The sequence below is a fragment of the Cricetulus griseus genome, chromosome 6 (genome assembly GCF_003668045.3).
Source record: "Cricetulus griseus strain 17A/GY chromosome 6, alternate assembly CriGri-PICRH-1.0, whole genome shotgun sequence".
Taxonomy (NCBI): Eukaryota; Metazoa; Chordata; class Mammalia; order Rodentia; family Cricetidae; genus Cricetulus; species Cricetulus griseus.
This window is the reverse complement of record NC_048599.1, coordinates 23,791,316-23,818,377: the sequence shown is the minus strand read 5'-3', so window position 1 is coordinate 23,818,377 and position 27,062 is coordinate 23,791,316. Positions and strand designations below refer to the sequence as shown.

Genomic DNA, 27,062 nt, shown 5'->3' with positions numbered 1-27,062 from the left:
TGGTTAAAATCCTATGGCTATCTGCTTCCGTATGAGTCACGGGCATCTGCGTTGCATTCAGGGAAGGCCTTACAGTCAGCAGTCTCCACTATGCAGCAGTTTTACGGGATCCCAGTCACCGGTGTGTTGGATCAGACAACAATCGAGTAAGATTTGCATAGGGCATCGTGCCTTTGAACCTCCTGGACTCTGTGTTCACATTTGTGATGGTCATGCTATGCCCGTCCTCCTGCCTCCTTGGAAGATAATACCAAACAGTGACCTTCCATGGTTCCTGTTCTGGTTCATTCTCCACATGCCATCTCCGTCCCCACCCCACACCTCCTACCCCCATCTCTCTGATATTAACTTTATACTGTGTAACTGGAGACAAGTCGCTTAGCCCTTCTGGTCCTCAGTTTCCTCGTCAGTACAGTGAGGGAGTGGGTTATAGAAGATCTCTCTAGTCTCATCAGGTCCCAATAACTAAGAGCTCTCTCAGCCATCCTCTGGGGTGCCCTAAGATGTGTGTGCATGGTTCGCTTGACACAGAGAAGTGTGGAGCAATCACAGGCTGGCAGTTCTTGTCCCACTTTTCCCATTTACCAAGCACCTGCTGGGCGCCTGCATGTGCCAGGCACTGTGCTTAGCCCCAGCCTCCTACTCAGCTGTTTTGTGAAAAACACAGTCATCTGGCTATGCCGTCCTAGGGCTCAGAAACATACCAACCCCAGGGAGATGCCAGGGAGGCAGTGACATAAACCCAGCCATGAGAATACTTCTCACCACTCAGGGACAGCACAAAGAGGTTAGAGAGCAGAGGCTCACAAAGCCAGCCTAGAAGGAGTGGCCAGGGAGGTGAAGACCTAGGGGAAGTGACGTCGAGGGCATGGCCAGCTGGGTTAGTTGCTGAGTGGTCCAACAGAAAGGTGGCTGAAAGGCGTTGTTGTGCCTTAGGAATCAGGAGTTTGTGGATAAACTCAGGAGATTGGTGGAAACAAAGTCAGAGGCACTGAGGGGAAGAGACCGGAGCTGAGATGGCAGGAGAGGAAAAAGTTTTGAGAAGCCTGAGAACAAAAGCAAGAGTAAGAAATGGGTGGTAGGCAGAAAAAGACACATTTTTATTTGTTTCTCGTGGGAGAAAGTTGGGCCAGCAATGCGGCTCACTGGGTAAAGGTGCTTGTTGCACCAGCCATTTGTTAGGTCCCCAGAATCCAAGTAAAGGCAGAAGGAGAGAACCAGCTGCACAGAGTTGTTCCTAATGTTCTATATGCATGTACGCATGCATGCATACAGACACACACACACTTGTAGGGGCCTGGAGAAATGGCTCAGCATTTAAGAGCACTTAACTACTCTTGCATAAGACCCAGGTTCAATTCCCAGCACCCACGTGGCAGCCACAACCTCCTGTGACCCCAGTTCCAGGTTCTGGTAGTGTCTTCTGACTTCCAAGGTCTCCTGCATGCTCCTGCTGCACCAACATACACTCAGACATATACACACCCATGAAAAACAAAACACATATTTAAAATAGAAATAAATAGAAAATTTAAAAGACGAAAGTAGCTTGATAATATTTGGTTTGGTTTTGCTTTGTTTGAGACAAGATCTCCCTACATAGCCCAGGCTGTCCCTCAACTCATGATGTAGACCAGGCTGTCCTTGAACTCACAGAAACTCTCCTGCCTCCCAAGTACTAGGATTAAAGATATCTGGCTCCATTATGCCTAGCCTTTTTTTTTTTTTTTTAATAGCCATAGGCTGATAAAGTGGGCCCAGCAGGTAAAAGTGCTTGCCACACAACCTAATGACCTCAGTTCCATCCCTAGATCCCACATTAAAAGGGAAAAAAAAGTCTCCTAGAAGTTGCTCTCTGACCTTGTGTGTGGACACATACACACTAATAATAGTAGTAAATATAAATAAGTAAAAAAATTGAACTAAAAAGAAAATCTCCGTGAAAGCCACTTGAACTGTTTCAGAAGAGACATGCAGGCCAGGCAAGCATAGAGAGAGCAGAAGTGAAGTTCTAAAGGGAGAGATATAGGAGCCCACGTGAGGGTGGAGGCAGATGGCAGGGCTGGCTGAGGACACGGGAGAACTGGCAGGAGGCGAAATGGAAAATGCACACAACTGTGGCTCAAAAATCAGTTCATCCCTCAGACAAGTTACTCTGGGATAGGGGACTCAGAGTGCTGGGTTTGCGATCAAATCCTGAGTCCATTATTCCAAGCTGCAAAACTCTTACAACTTGGTGATCCGTAATTCCATCCAAGCGTTTCCTAGTCCCTCCTTCTCTTGCTGTGATATTGTGAAATTCAGGGACAGTCCATCCGAAGGCTCCCTGGAGGCTGTCAGCAACATGTTTGCTCCTGGGCCTTACCAGTGAGTGGCTCTTAGATCCTAGCATCCTTCCTAGGCCCAGGTTATTTTGAGGCATTTGTGCGGGCTTCATGGCAGTGCATCCTGGGCCAGGAGCACTGATGTCTCTGCTGAGGCACCACCTGGCCTTGGGTTTTACTCTGTTCCAGAAAGCCCCAGGCCTGCTGGACAGGGTTCAAACCACAGCAGGTGGATGGGAAAAGAGAAGACAAAGGGAAGGAGCTAAGGAAAGAGGTAACGTTGCCTGCCCACACTTCTGCCCGCACTTCTTTTGGGAGGATGGGAGCAGTATTCTGGACACACAGAAAGGAAAAGGCTGTTCACACGGAGTCCAAGCCTGGATCGGGATGGGTGGAATTCAGAGGGCTCCACCCTAGCTCTGTGACTTTGGGCAATAGTGGCCTTTCCCTGAGCCCATCTCCTGACATTGGGCTCTCAGGTCTCGCTCAGCCTTACAGTAGCAGGGATGGCTTTTGCTTCTCTTTCCAGGGTATATGAGTAAAAGGAAGCTTGATTCACAATTTCAAATACTATTTTTGAGTGTTTACCTTGGGAAATGCCACACATTTATTCCTTCACTCATTCCTCCAGCCACATAGCTCCTCTAACTCTACTCTGTGCTAAACTGCATTTAAAGTCCTCCAAGTCAGTGAAGTTGCAGCCCTGCCTCACTGACTTCTGTGTTCCAAATGACCTGATTCATCCACGAAATCCTGACGACCTGAGTTCGATCCCTGGGATCCATGTCAAGGGAGAAGAGAACAGATCCCATGAACCATCCTCTGGGCTCCATGTATACCATGACATACAGCACTCCTCAACACATTGTGTACATGAAAAAATAATAAACAGCTGGGCAGTGGTGGTGTACGCCTTTAATCCCAGCACTCGGGAGGCAGAGGCAGGCGGAGCTCTGAGTTCGAGGCCAGACTGTTCTAAAGAGCGAGTTCTAGGACAACCTTCAAAGCAATACAGAAATAATAATAATAATAATAATAATAATAATAATAATAATAATAATAAATTTTTAAAATAAAAATTCTGCTAGGCAGTGGTGGCACATGCCTTTATTCCCAGCACTTGGGAGGCAGAGACAGGTGGATCTCTGTGAGTTCGAGACCAGTCTGGTCTACAAGAGTGAGTTCCAGGACAGGTTCCAAAAAGCTACACAGGGAAGCCCTGTCTCAAAAAAACCAAAATAAAAAAATAAAAAAAATAAATATTCTAAAAGCAGTCCAGGTGTAATTGTGTCTGCTTGTAATCCTAACACATAGGAGACAGAGGCAGAAGGATCATGAGTTAGAAGCTAGCCTCGGCTACCTAGCAAGATCCCATCTCAAATCAAAGAACTCTGAGAGCACACGAATGCATGGGAGCTGCAAATGTTTACTCGGGTGTGTGCTGTTGCTGTTGTGGCAGTCCATTACTGCCGTGAGTGTAGGTCACTCTCTGAGTGAGTGGAGCACACCAAGATGAGTAAGATCTAGTTCATTCCCTCTAGAGGCTTTCATATGTGGTTAACACGGACAGCCTTCTTTTTTCCATTGCCAATGACAACTGCTTTTAACAGCTGTGAGTGAGGTCAAACACTTTCCCTTCCAGTGATGCCAGGCTATAGTTCAGTGGGTCAGCTGTTAGACAGAACATAAAATGCAGACAGTCTGACCCTAGTCAGTTGTGGGTTTTTAAATCTCCTGCTCAGGCCCCTCTTAAATCCCCAGCGATGTTCCAGGCTTGTTCCCTGGTGTGCCTTTACCTGATAATGAACAAGTTTATCAAGATTTACTGAGTTCCATGCACTAGACTAGCTTTGGGACACAATGACAAATGTAACATGGTTCCTCAAAGAATCTGCCACTATTAGAAGCAACAAATCAATATCTAAAATCACAATATAATGTAATAAGTGCTACAGAAGGTTATATTCTACGTCCTGTATCTGCTCAGAGATTTCTTTTGAGTCAGGATCTGGCTGTGTAGACTAGGCTGGCCTGGAACACACTGTGTAGATAGATCAGGCTGGCCTGGAACTCACTGTGTAGACAGATCAGGCTGGCCTGGAACTTTTGATCCTCCTGCTTCAGCCTTCCAAGTTCTGTTTTTCTTTTTGTTTGTTTGTTTAATGTGTGTTGATGTTTTACCTACATGATATCTGTGTGAAGGTGTTGAGTTGCCTGGAACTGGAGCTACAGACAGTTGTGAGCTGCCATGTAGATGCTGGGAACTGAACCCAGATCCTCTGGAAGAGCAGTCAGTGCTCTTAACTGCTGAGCCATCTCTCCAGCTCCTTGAGCCACTTCTTAAACACCTGTAGTGAAAGACATTTACTGTCCTTCATGCTCTTCTGTTGTCGTGTTGAAGAGTTCTGATTCAGTCATTTATTCAGTCAGTCTGTCATCGGTTAAGAAATCATTATTGACCCCCTTCTATGTGAGGCACTGTGCCAGCCCTAGGGATACAGGGGACTCCCCTATTCTTATCCAGCTCAGAGTATGGTGAGAAAAACAAAGAAGGCAGATGTATACCTTTCGGGAAGTGGGAACCTGGAGAAGGGAACATTAAACAAGTTAAGCCATGTTATTGTTTTACATCAGTTCATCAGGGAAGCTCTCTCTGAAGGGCAGAGACCGGAATGAAGTAAAGGGACAAACTACATGAAGACAGACAGACAGACAGAAAAGCAGACAGCAAATGCAAAGACTCTGGAGCAGAGATGGTTACTATAGCAAACAGCGAGACACCACTGTGGCTGGCTATCTGACAGGAAAAGGGTAACACGCTGCTGGATACATGGGCGGGGGCTAGACCATGTGGAGCACTGTAGTCTGAGCTGGGAGTTAGACTTTTATTGCAGTTATGATGCTGACGAGGAAACTGGGGTTCATGTTGATTTCATCCCTTGCCTGGGGTCCTCGCTTGGTAGAACTAGAACTTACAGTGTCTCCTGAATCCAGGGTCTTAAGTGTTTATTAAACTTAAGTATTTCTCCTTGGGAGAGAATGAATTAATGAATCAGTCCATCTGTTAATTCCTTCTGAGGGTGTGCAGAGTGAAAGTCCCAGAATCTAAGCTGAGTATGTGCACTGCCATCCAGACTGGAGTTGTGAGCTGCACAATGCCTTCCTAGGATGTTCAGTGACCATAATGCCTATGTGTATGTGTGTGCGTGCCTTCTCTCTGCCCAGGTGGATGAAGAAACCCCGATGTGGTGTCCCTGACCATCCCCACTTGAGCAGGAGGCGGAGAAATAAGCGCTATGCCCTGACTGGACAGAAGTGGAGGCAGAAACACATCACCTACAGGTGTTGCAGCCCCTTGCTTCCTCCCTGGTTTTAGTTCCCATGCTCACTCTCTTTTTCCTGCCTAAGTTTCTGAAGTTCACATGGTAGGTATGTCTTCAGGTGGGGGAGTCAGGACAAAGGCCAGGCATGGGACATCAGGACCAGATGCTGAGAGCCTGTAACCCTGTCTTCCTTGTGACCTCCGCAGGTGACTCTGGCTTCAGGTTTCCTGGTTTGCCTGGTCCTTTGGGAATTAGCTGTGTTCTATTTAGACACCTACAGTTACTGAACACGGGGTATAAAGTGTTTGTAGGATTCTGCTGTGTAAAGACCCAAGGCAGAGCTCACTGTTCATGCTTATAAACTGCCCTGCCTCTGCTGGATTCCCAATTTCAGCCTGACAGACTTCACCCAACATGCTCAATGCAGACAGAGTCTCAACTGTTTCTTAAGGAGAGTAAGGGATGGAGACATAGGGTCACAACAGCGTCACTCTGTGAGTGGAGAAGCCAGGGCAGAGCAGATTCTGTCTCCAAGCCCCACAATGGCTAACACGAGGATAATGAAAGCCAGCACAGCAGGGCCAGACACCAGGACTCACAGAGGCTTGGGCAGGGACCTGGCTAGGAAAGGCTCCAATGGGCTCTGCTTGGCACCTCTCAGAACTCTGATTCCACCTCAGGTCAATTCCCACGGTACAGTCAACGAACCCAAGACAGAGATCACTGGGTTACAGTAAGAGCTTTCCTTACGACCAGAAGTAGATATCAGAACAGGATTTTTTTTTTTTTCTTAAAGAGAAGGAAACTTAAGAGGCGTCTAGGTTAGAAGACTCTTGAGTCTCCCAAAGACGAGGAATGGATCAAGAGGAAGGAAAAAAAAAATGTTTCTAGCTCTGTTCTGATCTTACCTCTCATTACTCAACTTCTCTAGGCCTCTGCTTCCTTCCTATGGAACGGGTAAGATGATCCATGTACCCAGCATTCTTGGGGCAGAGAATTCATAAGTAGTAGTGTTCCATTGTGGAAAACCGTGTACCATAGATACAGTTAGTTACCTTAAAGAGCTAAGTCAGGCGTTGGATTAAGTCATGTGCTGCCCTACACCAGCTGCTGATACACCAGCAATAGCTAGTTCTTTTCCACTTAAATGCCTCTGTACTATTTGAGTATGTTTGCGACTTTTACAAATGTATATTATGTGTTCGGAGAGAAAGAGTTAGATTTTAAAGGAGTCTGCCTATCAATTGCTGCACATTGGATGGAATCCCTTATGCAACATAAGCCTTGTCAGGAATAAAAAATCTGATGAAAACAAAGCTATTCTGTGGGCAGGGGTGGGGGTGATGCTCTTCCTGAAGACCATTTAGCCTGGTCTTCGGCCCCCAGGGCATCTCAGTAGAATTCCGGGACTCGAAATGTGCAGACCACTGGACCATGCTGGCTCTGACAGCCCTTTCAGTTTCACTGGTCTCTGATTCTGCCTTTCTTTCTAATGATCCTTCTCTCTTTCACCAGCATTCACAACTATACCCCAAAGGTGGGTGAGCTGGACACACGGAAAGCTATCCGTCAGGCTTTTGATGTGTGGCAGAAGGTAACCCCTCTGACTTTTGAAGAGGTGCCATACCATGAGATCAAAAGTGACCGGAAGGAGGCAGACATCATGATCTTCTTTGCTTCTGGTTTCCATGGTGACAGCTCCCCATTTGATGGGGAAGGGGGATTTCTTGCCCATGCCTACTTTCCTGGCCCAGGGATTGGAGGAGACACTCATTTTGATTCAGATGAGCCCTGGACACTAGGAAACGCCAACCATGATGGTAAGTACATGAAAGGATGGGGGGCAGGAGGGGATGTCAGTGCTGGGATGTTTAATTGTCAGGGAAAGATGCACCAAGGATGCACTTGGAGACACCATTAATGAGAGACCTGCTTCCCAGAACTTCTTGTTTAAAAACCAAGGACTCAAGAGAGTGAGAGCTGTGATCTCTGTTAATATTCAACACTTGATCCTGATCCACCAGGACCAGGCCATAAAGGTCATTGAGACCACCTAGAAGTTGGTCTAATTGGGCTGAGGCAGGATTGAACCATGAATAAGAAAATGGTATGTCAGAGGCTGAAGAAACAGATTAAAAGGCTTTAACATAGAACTGGAGATCTGATGAGTTCTCGTCTCAAAGCTACTCTAAGCCATGGCCCAACCTTTCTAGCATCCTCAGATAACTTTCCTTGCACTACTGTGATTCTGTGGATATGCACAGAACATCAGTCAGTATCGGGCAGTATTGCCACTCATCATTAAAGAATTCATCCATATGAACTAAGACACTCACTTAGCAAATGGGAATGGACACTATGTTGTGTCCATTTAAATTTTTATATTACATTCATTTATTTGTATGTATGTATGTTGTATTGGTGTGCACACGCACAGCTCTCATATGGAGATCAGAAGACAACTTGGGGAGGTCAGTTTTCTCCTTCCATTGTGCGGGTGAATCTCGGGAATCAGACTCAGGTGACCATTCCTGGTGGCAGAACTTCTTTACATAGAGTCATCTCACTGGCCCAATAATCTATTTATTAGACTTATTTGGTTAGTTATTATTTGTGGGATGAGTGTATCACATAGAAAGTTCAGAGAACAACTTGTGAGAGTCCTTTCTCTACTTCCACCAGGTAGGTCCTAGGGCTTGAACTTGGGTTGTCCGGCTTGGTAGCAAGCATCTTTATCCACTGAGCTGTCATGCCAACTGTTATGTCCATTTTTAAGATGAAGAGTTCAAGGCTCAAATGGTATAACTGGTAGGAGGCGGTGCTGGAACTCAAACTCAATTCAACATCACCGTATGAAAGGGCTAAGGATGTAGTTCAATTGGTAGAGTCTTTGCCTAGCATTCATAAAGCCCTGGGTTCAATCCCCAGCATAATCAAAGAGTGGTGGTATGTTCCTGTAATCCGAGTATACAGGAAGTGGAGATGGGTGACAGATTAAGTAATCTCTAAGGTCTCGTCCAATGCTGGTGTGACATGGTATAAGTCCTGCAAAGACCAAGGGGTATGTGAATATTTAATTAAGGAGTAGGCAGCGTCTGCCCTCTGAAACCCAGAGTCAGGTGTCTATATAAGTAACCAGGCCATAAGGCAGACTCTACTGAAGGCTGCAGTACATGTGCCAAGAAAATGCAACTAGAATCAGGGAGATTCAGCCTTCAGATTATAGTAGATAGTAATTAATGGATGTTAGGGTTCTAAGGTTCATACCAAGTACCTCCCACACATCATGCCATAAGTAGGTATTATCATCCTTATTTTACAGATAGGCACACAAAAGCATAGAGAAACATTATTCTATCTAAGGCCCCATAGTTAGTCAGTAGTTAAACAAGGCTTTGAATTTGGATATTGTAACCCTGGAGCCCATACCCTCAGCCACCACTATGAGTAATAGTTTTTCTGTATGCCCGTAATAGGTTTCTCCACCAACACAGTAAGTCAGATCAAGCCTAACAGAAAAAGTGTAACAGCGGGTTTATTTGAGCAAAGCGACTTCTGGATGGGTTCTCCAGTTCCCAGAGATCAAGGCCAGAGAAATCACACACCCAAACTAAAGCAGGGAGATTGTATAGCTTGTAGGCAAGGGGTGATGACATGTCTGCCACAAGCTGGGTTTTTGTCCAAGTATGGTCAAAAGTTGAAGGTTTAAGCAGAGACTTGGGCTGCTGGCAACTGGGGAGGAAGCTGCAGCAGTCACCAAGAATGCTGAACTGGGTTTTGGGTGCCTTTTCTTTGTTGGAGATTCTCTGAGAAGGCAGGGTTTGGAGAGAGGGGTCGGGAGAGAATGGGGCTTTCCAGATCAAGCATGAGTGAGGTGAAGGTTCCAACTAAACACTGAGTTTCCATGGATCTCAAACCACAGGGACCATGAGACTCACCAGGGTCTATTTAGAAACATGGATTCCTGTCCCTGGAGATCCCCATCCTTAAGCTGGATAAAGTTTGGAAAACAAAGGACACCTGTTCCTACCTTGGCACAGCTTATGGGTACAGGCAGGCTCTTCTCGGTCCCTCCCTCATAAGCCATGTCTGGTGTAGGTAGATGGGCTTCTCCCTTGAGGTCACTCCAGACCACTGTGTGAATCAGGGCTTTGCTCCTCTCAGCATCTCTCCAACACTGGTCCAGTGCCACTGACCAGGCAGTTAAGAGACTGTTCAGTTTCTTTGTCCTCTTCCCTCTTCGGATTTTGTTATGTTTCCTGTGAAGCTCCATTTCCTCTGGCTTGGCGTCATCTCTCCTATGTCCTTGATAACTTTCCTGACCCTTTGTGTACCTAGTCTTTATTTTACTCTTATTTTTGGAGTGGTGTCAACAAATGACTATGACTACTGATAAGGAGTCAGGGGAAAAAATTTATCATTTTCAGGCCTGTTATGTGCCAGGCACCATTAGCTGAAAGGGTTCTAGTTTTAGTTCTGGTAAACACAACTGAATTTTCTTTGGGCCGGGGTGTTGAGACTGGGTTTCTCTGTAGCCTTGGCTGTCCTGGCACTCACTCTGTAGACCAGGCTGGCCTCAAACTCACAGAGATCCATCTGCTTCTGCCTCCCAAGTTCAGGGATTAAAAGTATACACCACCACTGTCTGGTTCACAACTGAATTTTCAAAGGGTTATTTTCCTATAGAGGTGCTAGAAAGAAGTGCCCCTCCCTCCCTTTCTGCCAAGCCCCAGGGTCTCCACAGTCATGCCCACTCCTTGCTTTTGAGGAGCTTACTAGGTCAGCCTGCAGTCCTGAGAACTGGTGTGTGTGGCGTGTAGGAAGGACCTAGAGCCTGTAAATGGACACCATTGCAACACCCCTCCCTCCTGATTACCTCACCTTTAATGAACAACCTCCAGCTGGGATAGGAACAGGGGTCAGGACATTGCTCTATAAAACCAGAGGTGAACTGGGTACCACTTACAAGTAGATCCCTGGCTGACGGGAGTGAACTGCTGAGCACTACCCCAAGAAGGGTTGCAGCAGTAGAAAGGAACCACAATTTATTGAGCACCTGGATAATGTGGCATTTGATTTTCACATACATTCAGTGAGGGAGGGAGCAAGTGTTATCTTAGCTGGTGTTATCTTATCCCTCCAAGTCCATCACCCTTCAGCCCCAAATAAGCACACAGATGCTATGTTAATTATAAAACTATTGGCCAATAGCTAGGACTTCTTACTGACTAGCTCTCTCTTAAGTATTAACCCATAATTACTAATCTGTGTATTTCTACATGGCCTTATTTTACCAGAGAATGCCTGGTGCGTCCTATCCTCCTGGTCTCTATATGGCATCTCCTTCCATGTCTACCTTTCCCAGAATTCTCCTCATCTCTTAGCCCCGTCTGTCTTCTTGCCTCTATTGGCCAAACAGTGTTTTATTCATCAACCAATAAGAGAAACATAATGCAGAAGAACATCCCCATCAGGCAGGCTCTCCTGGGACTTGGTCTGATTACTGGGTTGCTTTCATTATGGAACATTTTCAAACTCTCTAGAGGAAGGAGCCTGAGGAGGATCCTAGATCACCATCCTCTGCTCCAGTGACCAACACTGTTGTTCCTACTTTGCCCAACACTTCCACTTTTATTTTATTTTCCGCTGAGATTTTGTTTTGTTTTCTTTATTTTATGTATATGAGTGTTGGGCCTACATGAGTGTACCAAAAGCAGTGTCCTTGGAGGCTGGAAGAGGGTGTCAGGGTCTTATGGAACTGGAGTTACAGATGGTTGTGGGCTGTCGTGTGGGTGTTGGGAAATGAACCCTGGTCCTCTACAAGAGCAACAAGTGCTCTTAACCACTGAGCTAGCTCTCCAGCCCCATGGCTGATGTATTCTAAAGCAAGACCCAGGTATAATATCATTTTATATATGACTACTTTAGCATGTCACTCTAACAAAGACCAAATTTTAATATAACCACAAAATCAGTATCAAACTCAACAAGGTTAACAACTTCTTAAAATCTAATGCCCAGAGCTCTGGTAAAGTGTTCAAGCATGGAAACCCGAGTTTGACTCCCAGAACTCATGCAATAAAGCCAGATATGGTGTCATATGCTTGCAAGCTCAGCACTGGAGAGGCAGAGACAGGGGTATGCCTGGGGTTTGCTAGCTACACAGCCTAGCCTAGTAAGGAAGCTTCAGGTCCAAGGAAAGACCCTGTCCCAAAATACAAGGTGCAACAATGCCCAAGGTTGACTTCTGGCCTCCACATATCTCCGCACATACAAACACACACACACACACACACACACACACACACACACACACACACAAACACACACCACCCCAGAGTGCCACTGAATTGTGCATATGGTTCTCATTCCCTCCCCCCACAAAGGCGCAAGCTAGCCCATCCCACCTAAAGCCATTTTCATTAAACTTTGTCCCCATTTCTTTAAAATGAGTCAACCAGTGAAGTCAGCAGATACTCGGCTCTGCCAGGAGGGAACCCAGCCCTCTGTGTTCCTTCCTAAAGGAAGGTGACAAGCCAGGAAGAGCCTTCGTGACCATACCCTGCTTCACAGAACAGAGCCTTTCCACTTAGCTCACTAACTCATACTCCACAGCGGACTTAGGGGAGGTACTGAAAAAGTCACACAGTTGGAAGACAGCAGAGCCAGATGTGAAAGTGAGATGCCATATCTCTGACAGTCCCCCCAAGGGTCTGCAGCAGGTGGTCCAGGGACAGAACGTGGAACACTAGAGTAGTTTTGGCATTGTCCCCGCCTGGTGCTGTTGCCTTACTGTGTCAAACTCAGGCAGCTGAGCCATTTTTCTGGGGCTACTGTTCCCAAGAAGCTCAGTCTTGGGGCAGAATACACACCCGTGGCTGTAATTAATGAAGGTTGGAAAATGGCCAGCACCTAAAGCTGCCTGATATTAAGATGCTGACAGGGTGGAGAAGGCACAGGCCAGCTGGGAGAGCCAGGCTGGTTTCTGGGGAGATGAGCACTGGGGTGAACTTTAAAGGAAGAGAGGGAATTTTAGGGGACACCGCTGATAAGCACACAGAGGTGAAAAGAAATGCCTTGGGTGGGTGCTATTGGAGTCATGAAGACAGGAATCCACAACAAGGAAAGTTCATCTTGAAAGAGGCCAGGTCCACGGGAGAAGCCAAGCAGACTGTCATGCTACAGGGCCCAGGACTTCCTCCACACAGACACCTGGGACGCTGGTCCTCTCACACAGCTCAACACACAGTGATAATGAGTAATGATCCATCTGCACCAAGCCCTGGTGTGGCACTTTGTTTACCCTGACTCATTAATCCTTGTTGCTGTTCTTAGGAGGACGGCGGCCATTATTCTCTTCGCTGCAGAGAAAGGGCTCTTAAAATGCCACACCGCTAGGACATGGCAGAGCTGCAGAAACCACACTCTGATCACTCAGCTCCTGCCTCCCCCTTTTTGGGGAGTGAAGACCCTAAGAGCCTCTTCTCCATAGCTGACCCCCACCTGTTCCCTCTGTTCTCTCACAAGTTCAGTGTGGCTGCTCTCCCCTCCCCTCCCCTTCCCTCCTCTCCCTCCCCTCCCCTCCCCTCTCCCTCCCCTCTCCTCTCCAAAGCTCTCCAGACTCTGTGCAGTAGGATGCTGCTTCCCCGAGTTTCTCTTCCTTTTGGTCCTGGGAAGAAACCCACAGGCCTCTTTGCTTTAAGGATTTCACTGTATACAGAATAGGCACAAGCCAAGGACAATGGCTGAGAGTACTCAGGGGCTCTCTGGCCCCCTGCTGAGGTCCCTGTGGATGGTCCCAAGGAGAGGCCTGGTCAGGAGAGAGGCCCTGAACAGCTTGTCCAGGTAGAGCAGAAGGCCAGGAGCAGAGCCAGGGCAGGCTGCAGGAAGCTGAGCTGCCTTCTGCCGGCTCCAGCAGCCACCTTGGTTTGGAGTGAAGCTAAAAGATGAGCTCACTGCTTCCCTGCTGTGTGAAGGGACCAGGCCCTGAGGAAGGAGCTGGGGGCAACCTGGCTTTCTCCTGTCAGCCTGCCTTTCTCAGCAGAAGGCCGGCCCAGGCTTTTGGCCAACCTTGCAATGATCTTGGCCAGCCCCCATTCCTCTCCATTGCTCAAAGGTGGCATCATGGATGACATGGATGACGTTGTTGGTGTCAGTGGAGAGTCAGTCTGGCCTGTAGCATTCTTCTCATTTCCCAAGACCTTACTCAAAAGGCCAGACAACTCTCATCCTCATCCGACTCTCCCGGGGCCTTGATGGGCTGGGGTAAGGCAAGTCTGCCAGGGATACTAGACCCAGAGTGGGCAGTAAGGTTCCTGACCCCTGGTGGCCTCCCTGGACTTCAAGGTGGCAGAAAGGAACGGAGCCATGCCTAGGACTGGGAGATAAGAGGTAGGTCTCATGGGTGAACAAATGCCAGAGGTGTAAGCAGGAGTCTGTAACTGAGCAGAGAGGAGCCAGATGCAATGCCCTGCCCAACTCCTAGGCCAATTTCTTTCCCAATACTATAATTACCTAATGTCTACAAATTCAGGCCTTGACCTACCCACGACTTAAAATGGAAATTGAAGGGAGCTAGCTTTAAGAAAATCTGGTTGCTGAAGCCCCACCAACCTTTCTTGCTAATGGGTTTACTCTGGCCCAACTCAGGTCTTTCGTGCTGTAGCAACAGAGCAACTACATCATGTGTTTTACACCTGTTAGTTATTCAGTCCCCACCCAACCAATGAGTTAGTCCAGCTTCTCCTTCCTACAAATGAAACGTTGAGGGTGAGGTGTTGACCCAAGCTTGTAAGTGTGGCACTGGAAGTGGCGGTGACCTGTCCCATCTCAGGGTGCTCACAACCAGCACACCTCACCGTCCCTCAGTTTCATGTTCAGGATCCCGTGTCCTGCCTTCAGTACCAGATTTCCACCCGTTCTTGTCTCTGCACCTTGATTTTGTGGGTAATTCCAGGAATAGGGTCCTGCTGTCCCCCTACCCCCCAGAGCCCTGTTCACACCAGCCACCCCAAGGACTTTTTCTTGTATTGCCATGGCTTCCTTGACTCTGCTGACCCAGCAGCACCCCAGCACCTGCACCCCACCTTCTGAACTGACCCCACTGATCTACCTGCCTCGGATCCCCTTTGCCTCTGATTCTCTCTCCAATGGTAACCAGGGTGACTTCATCATGCCCCCCTCCTCTCCTGCTACCCCACACCCCGCTATGGCCAAGAAACTGATCCAAATTCCTTTGTAGGGCATCACAGAGCCCTGCTTGCCAGCCTGGCTGACCTCATCTCTCCCTGGCCCTCCCTTCGTGCTTTGTTCTAGAGCCAAGTGAAATGAACTGCTTGTCCCTGGACCTGGTTTATAGCAGCACCTCTGCCAGGAATGGCACACTCCACCCTCTTCCTCCCTAACCCTGAATCCATTCTGCAGACCAATGTTTTACCTTTCAAGACTCAGCTTAAGTCTCACCCATGTGGCGTCTTCCCTGAACACCTTCCTCCAATCCAAAGGGACTTAGTAGCACAGACATGTAGTCCCAGCTGAGGCAGGACGGTTTCAAGTTCAAGAACTCAAAATCAAAAAGTACAAAGAGGTCTTGGGATATTGCTCAGTGGTATATGCAAGGCCCAAAGGTACCAAAAAAAAAAAAAAAAAAAAAAAAAAAAAAAAAAAAAAAAAAAAAAGCTCTCAATCTTTACACATGTCTGGATGCCTGGATACTGTGTAGCCTTTGCAGTTTCTTCATGTACCCCTCTGCACCAATCGGTACACAGGCAAAGATTGTGTTTGATTTCTCTATGTCCCCAGTGTCGAACAGAAGGCCAGGGGCAGAGACAGGGGATATGCTAAGTGTTTGATATGCTAAGTAACGTCTGTTACTGACTAATACTAAGTGGGTATCCTGGATACCTCGTTGTCCCTCTCCACAGGCAATGACCTCTTCCTGGTGGCTGTGCATGAACTGGGCCATGCATTGGGACTGGAGCACTCTAATGACCCCAGTGCCATCATGGCACCCTTCTACCAATACATGGAGACGCACAACTTTAAACTGCCCCAGGATGACCTCCAGGGTATCCAGAAGATTTACGGTGTGTATAGTACGGGGGAGGGGGGTATCACTATTGTTAATGTGAACATTGCTGTTGCAGGTGTGGGGCCACTGTTGTTAATGTGAGCATGCCCTGTGGCAGGTGTGGGGTCAGGATCTTTGCCATTGTCAGAATTGCTACTGTGTCTCTGTGCTGACTTAAATGAGGTCCCCCTAGCACACTGGGAAACCTAAGGGAGAGAATTTGAGCTGTGACTGGGAAAGGTAAAATGAGGTGAGGCCCACTCATTCTCACCCTTTCCCACCCACCTCCCTTTACCAGAGGGGGACCAGGCACACTCTGGGGTGCCTCTAACCTAGGAAAGTCACACATCTGCTTGAATAATGGTAGTAAGTATTATATGTGACCTTGAGATGAAAAGCTAGCTTGCTGTCCTCATAAGATATGAAAGCCTACCATGTACAAGTCCCACCGGCATGGAGAGTCTAATCAAGTTAGTTGAAATGGGAGACCAGTTCATTTGAGCAAATGTTGGTCAACACTGCACTGGAGGTGGGGGTCCCTCTGGAGGAGGTGCGACAACCAGGGCCCCCATCACAACCCACGGTGAAGCAGCAGGGGGCAGGGTGGGCAGCCAGTACTAGAAGTTATTTCAAAGGTGGAATGGTCAGGATCTGCTGACAGATCAGATTGAGGGAAAGAAGGAACAGGTCAATCTAATACTGACTTTGCTGTGGGTGTGGCTCAGCTGGTGGAGTGCTCACCTAGCATACATACATGAAGCCCTACATTTGGTCTCCAGCACCACATGAACCAGGCATGGCAGCATACACCTGTAATCCCAGCCTTCTAGAGGTAGAGTCAAGAGGATCAGAAGTTCAAATTCATCCCCTTTGCTACATAAGGTGTTTGAGGCCAGACAGGGGTACATGAGATCCTGTCTTTTAAAAGGGGGGGGCACTCTGGTATTTGTAACTGTAGATTACCCCAAAGATCTGAGTGAGCCCATCTGGGAACTCCCTGAAGATCTGGAGTTGTAGAACTCCCCTAGGTGATCCACAAGAGCTGTCCAAGTTGAGAGGCATGACAAAGGGAAGGAAGAAAAGAGACCCTTAAGGGTACCCAGTCTTTGGAGCAGGGTGGACTCCTCTAACAATGCAGGTTAATAGAGAATCCCCCCAGGGGCAGACAAACCAAGAGCACAGGGCCATGGAAAAGGAGGAGCATGGTTCAAGGCAAATGTTTCCAGAATCTTGCTGTCCAACTTGTGGGTCTCAGGCCAGTGACATGGGTTTCACCTGAGACCTTGAAGACATATTGTCTCTGGCTCCACCCCAGGCCCTCTGAGTCACAACCTGCATTACCAAGATGACTCACTCGATCAACAAAGTTGATAACTGTTGGTTTCCGAAACCCAGAGGTCATTGGTGAACTTGGCAAGAGGTTTGGGTAGAAAATGGAGCTGACGCTCTATTGCAGTTGCCGAAGAATGAGCGTGGTTAGAGATCAGAGTTCAGCCAGTGTGAAGGAGGGTAGCAAAGGAGAGTGTGGGACACTGGCCCTCAGGAAGGACAAGTTTCTTCTTTAAAAGGGAAAGATGCCAGCCTTGGGGATGGGAAAGTGAAAGTCCCTATCTAATGGCTGTTTCCATCTATTTTCCCAAAGACTGAGAGTTAAATCAGGGAGAGGGGACAGGAAGTCTGAAATGATAAACTTAACCTAGAACTGCCTATGTAGTGATGGGGCAATGGCAGATGACAGTAAGAAAGAGCCACGTCCTCTCTAAGACACAGCCCCTCTCTCCAGGACCCCCAGCTGAACCCCTGGAGCCCACAAGGCCCCTTCCTACACTCCCGGTCCGCAGAATCCACTCACCATCCGAGAGGAAACATGAGAGGCAGCCCAGGCCCCCTCGGCCACCTCTGGGGGACCGACCATCCACTCCAGGTGCCAAGCCCAACATCTGTGATGGCAACTTCAACACGGTGGCTCTCTTCCGGGGCGAGATGTTTGTGTTTAAGGTAAGGTTGGTGGACCAGGGCCACCCAGGGTGTACCTTCCCCTACAATGGAGCTGGGCAGGCTCCTGCTCTATCTGCTCTTGGCTGCTGTAGGGCCTGGACAGGAGCTGGTCTAGTGTCCAGGACCCATAGTCTTCTGGAGCTGACAGGTCAATCAACTTGGTTCTACAAGGTGACAGAGAGATTGGTGAGCTGACAGCTTCCAAGGAGCCAATCAGTGCTCAAGAACATGCTGGAGCTGGCATCGGGTCTATGACCTTGAATAAGTCACCTTCCTTCTCCAGACCTCAGCAATACAACCTGGGGCAGCCATTCCTCTGACAAAGGATGTGTGAAGATTAATGGCTAGGAAGATGCAGAGCAGGGCCTGGTCAGGGATGGCAGTCTATAGCTCCTGCCAGGGCATGAGTGACAGGTACTGGCCAGGCTATCTCGTGTTCCTTGTCATGTGAGCCAAGGACTGCCTGAGCATGGTGCATGGCAGGCCAGGTCCTTGGAGAAACAGACTCTGAGATAGAGTCTGGAATGAGAGATTCTGCTTAAGGACCTTTAGGATAAACAGATGTGGTCAGGAGGGGCAGAAAGCCAGTCAGGACAGTGGAAGAAGGTGAGGAGACACAGACTTGGTGCCAACTCAGCCCCTCATGGGAAGTTCTGGAGCTAGAATGGCCCATCACAGTCATTCCATATTGGATGCAAAAATGAAGCTGAAGCCATTGCAAAAGCCCTGAAAGCTGAATGCTGCCTGCTGGTACAGTCCTTCACCAAATGGCAGCTGGACAATGGCTCTCCATGACACTGGGTGCCAGAGGAAGGCTACCCCATTTCCTTTCCTAAGGTCTCCCCAGGAAGCTTCAAGCACAAAGTAAAATCCAGGCCATGTAGGCTAGCCCAGTTCTGCCTCTCACTAAGTGCCTGTCTGTAGGCATGGCCTTCGTCCTTCCTGAAGACCGTGTGTGTCAGATTGACTTGACAGAGTTGTGCAAGTCAGAATAAAACATTTTCCAAACTGGACCTGAAAGTACTTTGTGAAACATTTGAAAAACGCTGAGTGATACCTCAGTGGTTAAGAGCACTTACTGCTCTCGCAGAGCACCTGTGTTCCGTTCCCAGCATCCACATGGTGGCTCACAACTGCCTCTAGCTTTTAGTTCCAGAGAATCCAATGCCCTCTGTTGATGCCTGCAGGCTCATGCACACAAGTACATGCTTACACTCAGGCACACACCCATACACATGAGTACATTTTAAAAGATATCCTATGTCTGTACTGTCTTCTGTGAGTCATATTCCTACTGCATCACTTGTATTTCCTTGAGCCTCCCAATAAAGTGTTCACAGGCAAGTGTGAATTTTATCCTCCCCTTTACCACACTGATCCCAACGGATATCAGTGACTGTCTGCTGCCCTCCCGTGGCCACTCCAGGCCTTGGCAGTAGTCGCCTTTCTAGCCTTCCCACACCCATCTGCTGTGTGTCTCATAGTCCTTGAACAGCAGGAGGCTTAAGTGAAGAATTACATCCTGTCTTCTAAGAGTTGGAAGCAGCAGATGGACCGGCTTGATGGGAGGTTGTGAGGCTGAGCCCCAGGCTTGGTGTTGGATTGCTGGGCCTGAACCCTGGGGCTGAGATCACCAAATTCAGAGGTAAGACCTGCCACCTGCGTTTCTCATTTCCCCCATTCCCCTCAGGATCGCTGGTTCTGGCGCCTGCGCAATAACCGGGTGCAGGAGGGCTACCCCATGCAGATCGAGCAGTTCTGGAAGGGCCTGCCCGCCCGCATAGATGCAGCCTATGAAAGGGCCGATGGAAGATTCGTCTTCTTCAAAGGTAACGTGGGGCATTTCTACGCCCTTTTTGACGCTTCCTTTTTCCCATCTAAATCAGAAGAGGTGGGGTGGGAAGCATGGGAAGCAGATGCCCTCTGAAGGGCCAGATCCCCATAGGTAGGACCTAGGTCATCTGGGAAAACCAAGTCAAGAAAGTGTCAACATTGACGGGGTAAAAAAAAAAAAAAAAAACATGCACATGAAGTACAGGGTAAGACAAAGAAGACCACCCAGCACTTGCTGGAAGGTCACTCTCGAAGTTCGGTAAGAGTCCAGACAGCTGGCTACCCAGGACATAGATGGGGGGGGGGGTTAACATGCCCAGCCTGGGCTAGCCCACTTATGAGCTGTTTCACATTAGTAATCTTGACTTGGCCCTGCTTAAGCTGAGTAAGATACAGATAGTGAAATGCTAGGCAAGCCCAAGAGAAGTGAACAAGGCAGCTGAATGTAGTGGTGTGTGGAAGCCCATCCAAGGGCTCAGAAGCTCACCCTACAGCCTCTGAGGCCCTACCTTGGAGAGCTAGAAGGGTCCTATGAGAGCCATTTCTGAAGAGTTGTGGTTGCCAGCCTAGAATTCAGTCTGGACCTGTCAGGCCAAGGCCGGAAACTCACTGCAGGTTTCTGAGTAGCACAGAAACATGGGAGAGGTGGCATGCGGTAAGATGGGGAGGGTAATTCAGAGGACAATATTCCCATGAGGCCCCAGCCAGAGAGGAACAGCACAGCTAAAGAACATGGGACGCTGTGAGAAGACTTGGGGCCTCATGAGTGGCTGAGTACTGAGAAGGAAGGAAAGAGGCTCAGAAATGATACCGGCACTTCTAAGGGACACTGGGAGGAAGAAAGGTGATGAAAAGGAAGCCATTCTGGTAGGATGAGGAGCTCTGAAAACCCAATTTGGAGTAGCCAGGGACCACGGAAGAGCACAGGATATGATGGGGTGGGGCTTAGGTCAAATGGGTATGGGGCTATATCCTCAGAGTTAGGGCACATAAGGCAGATAGGGGAGTGTGAGACTCTGAGAGAGTGTGCAGAGTGGCTGAAGTCCTGAGTGGATGTGTATTGTTTGACATGAGCCAGCCATGTCAATGACTAAGGAACTAGGACCCATGGGAAACTGGCAACCTTCCCCATGTGGGTCAGACTTAGAATTGATTTATTGTGGTCCAGGTGGGAATGTCTGTGAACAGTTAGCCAATGTGTCAAAAAACTAGTACCTGCAGCTTCCTCAATCCTGAGACTGCTCGCCTATGGAGACTTCCGCCGGCACTAATGCCTTATGCCGAGGTTCCGAGTTGTTGCAGTAGTAGGTGCTGCTCCATCACAACACACACATACCCTACCTGAGGCCGGCCACAGGAAGTAGTAGCGTGTGATATCACAGGTGTGATTACCAGAAATGAAAGAGGGTCAAGACAAGTAGGTAGGAAAGTGTGGTGGCTACACCCAGCACTTGGGAGGCAGAGGCACTAGGATCACTGAAAGTTTGAGGCCAGCCTGAGCTACATAATTAATTCCAGGCTAGCCAGGGATTTAGAAAAAAAAAAAAAAAAAGACTTTGTCTCAAAAAGGAACACCAAAACCAAAACAGTGGGACAGAGAGCCTGTGTAGCATGGTGCACATTGCCCAAAATCTATGATTGGCTTCTCGAGCCCCAAATCTGCTGGGCCAGGGGCTAAGAAAACACACATTCAGACTTTATGAAGACAGGCAAGTGGACCACAACATCTCCTGGCACTGGGTGGCTCCTGAAGGCTGATTCTAGACTCTTTCCACAGGTGACAAGTACTGGGTGTTCAAAGAAGTGACAGTGGAACCTGGGTACCCCCATAGCTTGGGAGAGTTGGGCAGCTGCCTGCCCCGTGAAGGAATCGACACAGCTCTGCGGTGGGAACCTGTGGGCAAAACGTACTTTTTCAAAGGTGAACGGTACTGGCGCTACAGTGAGGAGCGGCGAGCCACAGACCCTGGCTACCCCAAGCCCATCACCGTGTGGAAGGGCATCCCGCAGGCTCCACAAGGGGCCTTCATCAGCAAGGAAGGATGTAAGGGCCAAGCTGAGGTGGGAATGGGGAGTTAATTTTAGTGGTTCTCAGGGCCCAGACGTATGCTTCTGGGTATCCAGATTTCAGTAATGTAACTTGGTAATAGACAGCTGCCCTAAATGGACCATGTTCACATAGTAAATTAACTTGCAGTGATGGATAGGGGTGGTTCAAAGGTGCTTTTTCATAGGGTTTGATGGGTAGGCTGGCAATTGCTCACCATGTACCATCAGGCAGTTACCAGCCTGTCTCCCTGCCAGATTAGAAACTTCTCAAAGGAGGCTCAGGCTTTACCAGATGCAAGCACCCATGACTGCCTGTTACACTGACTCTTGAACAGGGTGGTTGGGTTCACAGACCCTGTCCACCACTCCTAAGTTTGGGCAAGCCATCGAGCTATCCGTGAAGTGGGAATGGTCACAGCATTTACCTGTGGACTGTGTGATAAAAGATTGATAGGGTAAATTACAGAGAGCATTTGCGTAATACCCACCACATGGTCTATGCATGTAAAAGTTGTAGCTGTCCTCATCATCTCATTAGTGTTTCAGTCTGTGTAAGATGACAGAACTGTCATTCGACGCATGGTAATTACCGAGAGCCAGTTTGTGTGGGAGGGGCTCAGGACAGAAGCAGTGAGACTTGCATAGTTATCAGTCCACTGACAGAAAATAACGTCACAACAAAGCGAGCCTCAGAGACAGATGACATCAAAGACGTTGACCAATGAAAGTCCTGGGGAGTCAGCCAATGAGGAGAGTCTGAGTGAGCTGCTTTGCTGTCTGTCAACTGGCTGGGTTGCTAAGGCTGTTGCTGGGAGCCTTCAGGGAGCTGCCTGGGGAGTAATTGGAGTTGCCTGGCCTGCTGCCTGCCTCCTTTGCTTCCAGCCATCAAAGCCACTAGAAGAGTCCTAAGAACTTGTATCTGTGTTACAAAGTGGTATATGTCAAGCCCTCCCCACACCCCCCAAAATATCTGTAATTGTGGAGCCATGGTGTCTGCTGCTAACATGAAATTTTGCTCAATTCCCATTGGCTTGGGGCAAGAGTTAGACTGAGGCACTAGGAGATTGCTCTGCGCAAGCCTTAAACTGAGGGCTTGATCTGACCCTTATAGGAAGCCTGGGGGCACAGTGTAACAGACCTGTTTCCAGACTAAGAATCATCCAGACTGGGCAGTATAAATTAAAGCACTTGCCAGCTCTATTCAAAAATCCCTTAGTGGTTTCCCAGCACCTTTGAACCAACAAGTGAGATTCTCCATGTCCTGGAGACCTGTCTCTGCTGTTAGTTACTGTGCAGCCAGTGGAGCACTGCAACTCACCCAGCCACCTCCGTTCCAGCAGGCCACTCCCTCCATCTACCATGCCCCTTGGAGCTTCTCTCTTGTACACTGGCAGGCACATCACCCCAGGTCCACATTAGTCCAGAGTAGGTGCTGGGGCGCGTCTGGGAATGGTGGTACTGAGTCCTTCCCATTTCTGCAGATTACACCTACTTCTACAAAGGCCGGGACTACTGGAAGTTTGACAACCAGAAACTGAGTGTGGAGCCAGGCTACCCACGCAACATCCTGCGTGACTGGATGGGCTGCAAGCAGAAGGAGGTAGAGCGGCGGAAGGAGCGGAGGCTGCCCCAGGATGATGTGGACATCATGGTGACCATCGATGATGTGCCGGGCTCCGTGAATGCCGTGGCTGTGGTTGTGCCCTGCACCCTGTCCCTCTGCCTCCTGGTGCTGCTCTATACTATCTTCCAGTTCAAGAACAAGGCGGGTCCTCAGCCTGTCACCTACTATAAGCGGCCAGTCCAGGAGTGGGTATGAGCAGCCCAGAGCCCTCTCTGTCTACCCAGTCTGGCCAGCCAGGCCCTTCCTCACCAGGGTCTGAGGGGCAGCTCTAGCCACTGCCCACCGGGGCCAGCAGGGCCCTAGGCCAGGTTCGTGTGTAGCTGAAGTGGTGGGTGCATTGGTCTAGGCTGAGTGTGGGGCAGGGAGTGATGGTGGCTGTGCCCCAGGTTGGGTAGCTGGCACCCAGTTGCCAGCCTTCTGGCCTGGGTACACCACTCTCAAGGGAATAGGCCAGGCCCTGTCAGGAGGCAAGGATCATGCCAGGAGGTGCCCCTGAGGTCACTGCATCCTATGGTGTCTGCAAGGTACGGGAGCTCCAGGCCTGGCTGGGACCCAGCCCTCTGAGGCAAGCCAGCACTAGCTCTCACCCTCCCCCCTTTCGGAGATGCCACCAATCCCAGTCCCCTCTGCCAACACCTGCTGGTCAGATGTCCCTTCACCCCTACCCCACTATCCTCCATGGCTGCAGTGCCCCTGCTGCCAACACAGTGGGCAAAAGCCTGGGTTTCCCCTGCTAGCCAATAGCAGATTCCTCAGGAAACCTGATCCACTTGTCAGGTCTCCCCTGAGACCCAGGATTTAGGGTCACATGCTGCAGGCAAGGCTGTGGCCCAGCTGGGTCTCACAAGGACCCTGCTGTCATGTCGTGAATATTTAAATGTCCTGTCACTACTGTTTAAAGTCCCATTTTGCAAAGGCTATTTGAGGCTTTAGGTCAATTAGAGGTGACTGTCTTGGTGATGCGGCCAGTGTGATGGCCCCTCCTTCCCCAGGCATTAAGGACCACGGTGCTGCAAAGAGCCACTCTAGGACCCTGATACTAGCAAGGGTCCTGTTCAGGAGGCTCAACAGCTGGGGCAGGAGCTGACCCTGGTTCTGGAGGCAGATCCAAGTTTGTGACCATCCTCTACTCCCCTTCCATGAATGTTGTCCCCACCCTGCTCCAGCCTGTCTTTTGTGGCATGGGGGTTTAGCCTGACTAGTTATGTGGAGCAGAGACGGCTCTAGAGCCACCATTGTCATAGCCTCAGAGTAAAGGACCAGGGCAGCCTTTTAAGTAATCCATCCACATCCCCAGTGACCCTGAGGCAACTCAATTTCTTGGCCTGGAGTGGGTGTTTGTGCTCCGGTCTTGACCCTGGCAGCCCAGCTCACTGGGCCCATCTTCCTGCACTGCTCTTAGAAAAGGGTACTCCTAGCTGGTAGCAGCCCCAAGCTCACTCCCTACCCCCACCTCACCCCACTTTTCTTTCTTTCTTTCTTCTTTTTTTAACCTGAGGCCCTTCTTCACATCTGACAGGAGTTCCTAGGTTTTGGCTTGACTTGCTCCAGTCTGGCAGCCATGCTTGTCATTGGGCAAGACCAATGGGTTCAGTGATGTCACTGGCTCTCTGCCAAAGTCCAAAAGCAGTGAGAGGCAACCTTCAGGGTGCTAGTGGGTTGCCAACACCAACCCTGCCCTCTGAGCCTGCATGGGCCTTGCCCTGCCCTGGGGCCTCTGGATTTGGGTTAGCTTACCCTGTAGCACAGACAGGGACTCCTGCCGCCCTGGGAGCTGTGGAGTAAAATCTATCGTCCCAGAAGCATCTATATGGGTCCACTGTGTCCCAGCATCCTCATCCTGTTTTTTCTCATTTCGGCAAAGGGCAGGCTCCCTGGGGCAGGTGGGGAACAACTGCAGAGATTTAGTGATTCATAGGTTTGTACAGTGTTTTATACTTTGCAAAGCACTTTATTAGCTCACACCTGTTCACTCACATGAAGGCCCTGAGAGGCTGAGGGTAACACTCATCTTGCCCTTAGAAGCACAGGGAGGTCTTATCTGCCCCTGCCATCCAGTGGCCCTGGCTGGGTCTGTGTTCCCAACTGTGGGTCCTTCTAGGGTCTGAGATAAATGTCTTTTCTATTCTTCTCTTCTGGGCCTCCCTCCCCCAACTTCCTGGTCCGTCTCCTCAGGTTGGTGCTCTCACTTCTTGAAAGCTCTAGGCCCCGCAGGCTCCCTGTTGGCTCCTGGTACTCCAAGACCAGTTGAGAACAAGCAGGAGATGGAGGCAGGCAGCCCAGGCTGCAGATGTAAGGGATGCAGGGCCGGGCCCAGAGGGCTCAGCCTAGAGGCTTCCAATCTTGGATTCTTCTGCAGGCAGTCATCTGTTTGTCCATCACCCCAGGCCAGAGCAGTCAGAGGGGCAAAGCACCGGGCCCCCAGAGCTCAGCTTCCCCTCAGCCTGGGTGACATCACAGCATTTCAGTGTCGGTCACATTTTAAACTGATCAGCCTTTGTATAATGTTTTTTAAATCATTTCTAAATAAAACAGAAATACAGTGTCTTTTCCCTGGGGTGTGGGAACAAAGACCAGGGCCCAAGTGTGCCCTTAAGAAGCTTCGGGGGAGAAAAGGGTGCACGGGGGTATTCTGCAGTTGTCTCATGCATCTATCTGCTAACCAGCAATCAGATGTCCTGCCCCCAGGTCCCTCAGGAGTATGGGAGGGTCACTGTTTGCATGCTTCTCTGGAGACAGGGCACACAGGGCCGTGACCTGGGACACCTGAAGCAGCTCAGTTCTAGCGAGGGGGAAACCAGAGTTCAACAGCATCAAGGGTCCTGCCAGGAGGCCTGAATCTGGGCCTGGTGGTTCTGGTTCAGGTAGGCTGCCCCAGGACAGAGCTGGAAAGGGGTCCGGGAGTGATCTGGTTTAGGGGATGGTAAGGATGGGAACAAGTCTGAGGTTCTGGTCAGTCCCCTGAGGTTGCCCTGTGGACCTCTAGTTTCCAGGAGCTTTTTTGAATCTCTACCCAGAGTGAGGAAGACAGGAAATCATGGGGTGAGGGGGACAAAAGCTAGGCCAGGCCCAAGAGGACACGGAGGCCCCGGGGAACCTGGTCAGTACCAGGATGTGCAGGCGATTAGAAAGCGCACATCATCCAGTAGTCCCCATGGTCCGGGCTCAGGCTGAGGCTGCTGCGGACCCTCTGGCGCTGGAGGCTGGGGCTGCGCGGGCTCTGGGCCTTCCTGGCCACCACTCAGGAGAGCGCCCATGGTCTGTAACAGAAGCCCATCAGGCACCAGGCCAGGTGACACCCCACCCACCACCAACACCCTTCCCCGCCCTCACCTCAGGCAGCGAAGTGAAAGCGGATCTATCGGCAGCTTGGCCCGAGAGGAGCGGCGTTATGACGCAGTCCCGGATAACCCTTCGCACGCCAGGGGCGGGCCCACGGAGCTCAGGAGAGGTTGGGCGACTGGCCAGCCCCGCCCAGGCCCCGCCCCACAGCATGGCCGTTGGAGCCAACGACAGGGGGCGGCCTGGTCTCCAAAGTCAGACAGGGATGTAACACACTGAAGCTGTGTGCCTGTGGCTTCACAGTGCGTTCGCCCGGCAGGGAGAATACTAGTGATTCTCATTCTGAGGCCGGGGAAAGCAGAGGCAGAAAGAAGATGGGTTAAAATGTAATCCGGGAGGGCATCACTACTTCCCCTTGCTCATCTTTTCTTAGATGGAGTTTCACTACGCATACCTGGTTGACCCAGAACTCCCCAGGCCTCTGGGATTAAAAGTGTGCCCCATCCCACCCTCAGGTCTCCTATCTTAGTGAGGGAAAGCACTGCATGTCAATCCCACCC

The 27,062-nt window shown here is 49.6% G+C and overlaps 2 protein-coding genes across 2 annotated transcripts; one reads left to right on the top strand and one right to left on the bottom strand.

Moving 5' to 3' along the window:
* On the top strand, positions 1-25,767 carry Mmp24 (matrix metallopeptidase 24). The gene is made up of 8 exons (XM_035447176.1): positions 1-146; positions 5,550-5,666; positions 7,163-7,467; positions 15,571-15,732; positions 17,500-17,714; positions 19,405-19,543; positions 21,325-21,591; positions 23,078-25,767. The coding sequence occupies exons 1-8, from the start codon at positions 91-93 to the stop codon at positions 23,413-23,415; spliced, it is 1,599 nt and encodes a 532-aa protein (XP_035303067.1). The 5' UTR covers positions 1-90; the 3' UTR covers positions 23,416-25,767.
* Mmp24os (MMP24 opposite strand) lies at positions 25,151-26,713 on the bottom strand. Its single transcript, XM_027421366.2, has 2 exons — positions 26,554-26,713; positions 25,151-26,480 (listed from the first exon to the last, which is right to left on the bottom strand). The coding sequence occupies exon 2, from the start codon at positions 26,475-26,477 to the stop codon at positions 26,322-26,324; it is 156 nt and encodes a 51-aa protein (XP_027277167.1). The 5' UTR covers positions 26,478-26,480; positions 26,554-26,713; the 3' UTR covers positions 25,151-26,321.
* Positions 26,714-27,062: the final 349 nt, after the last annotated feature.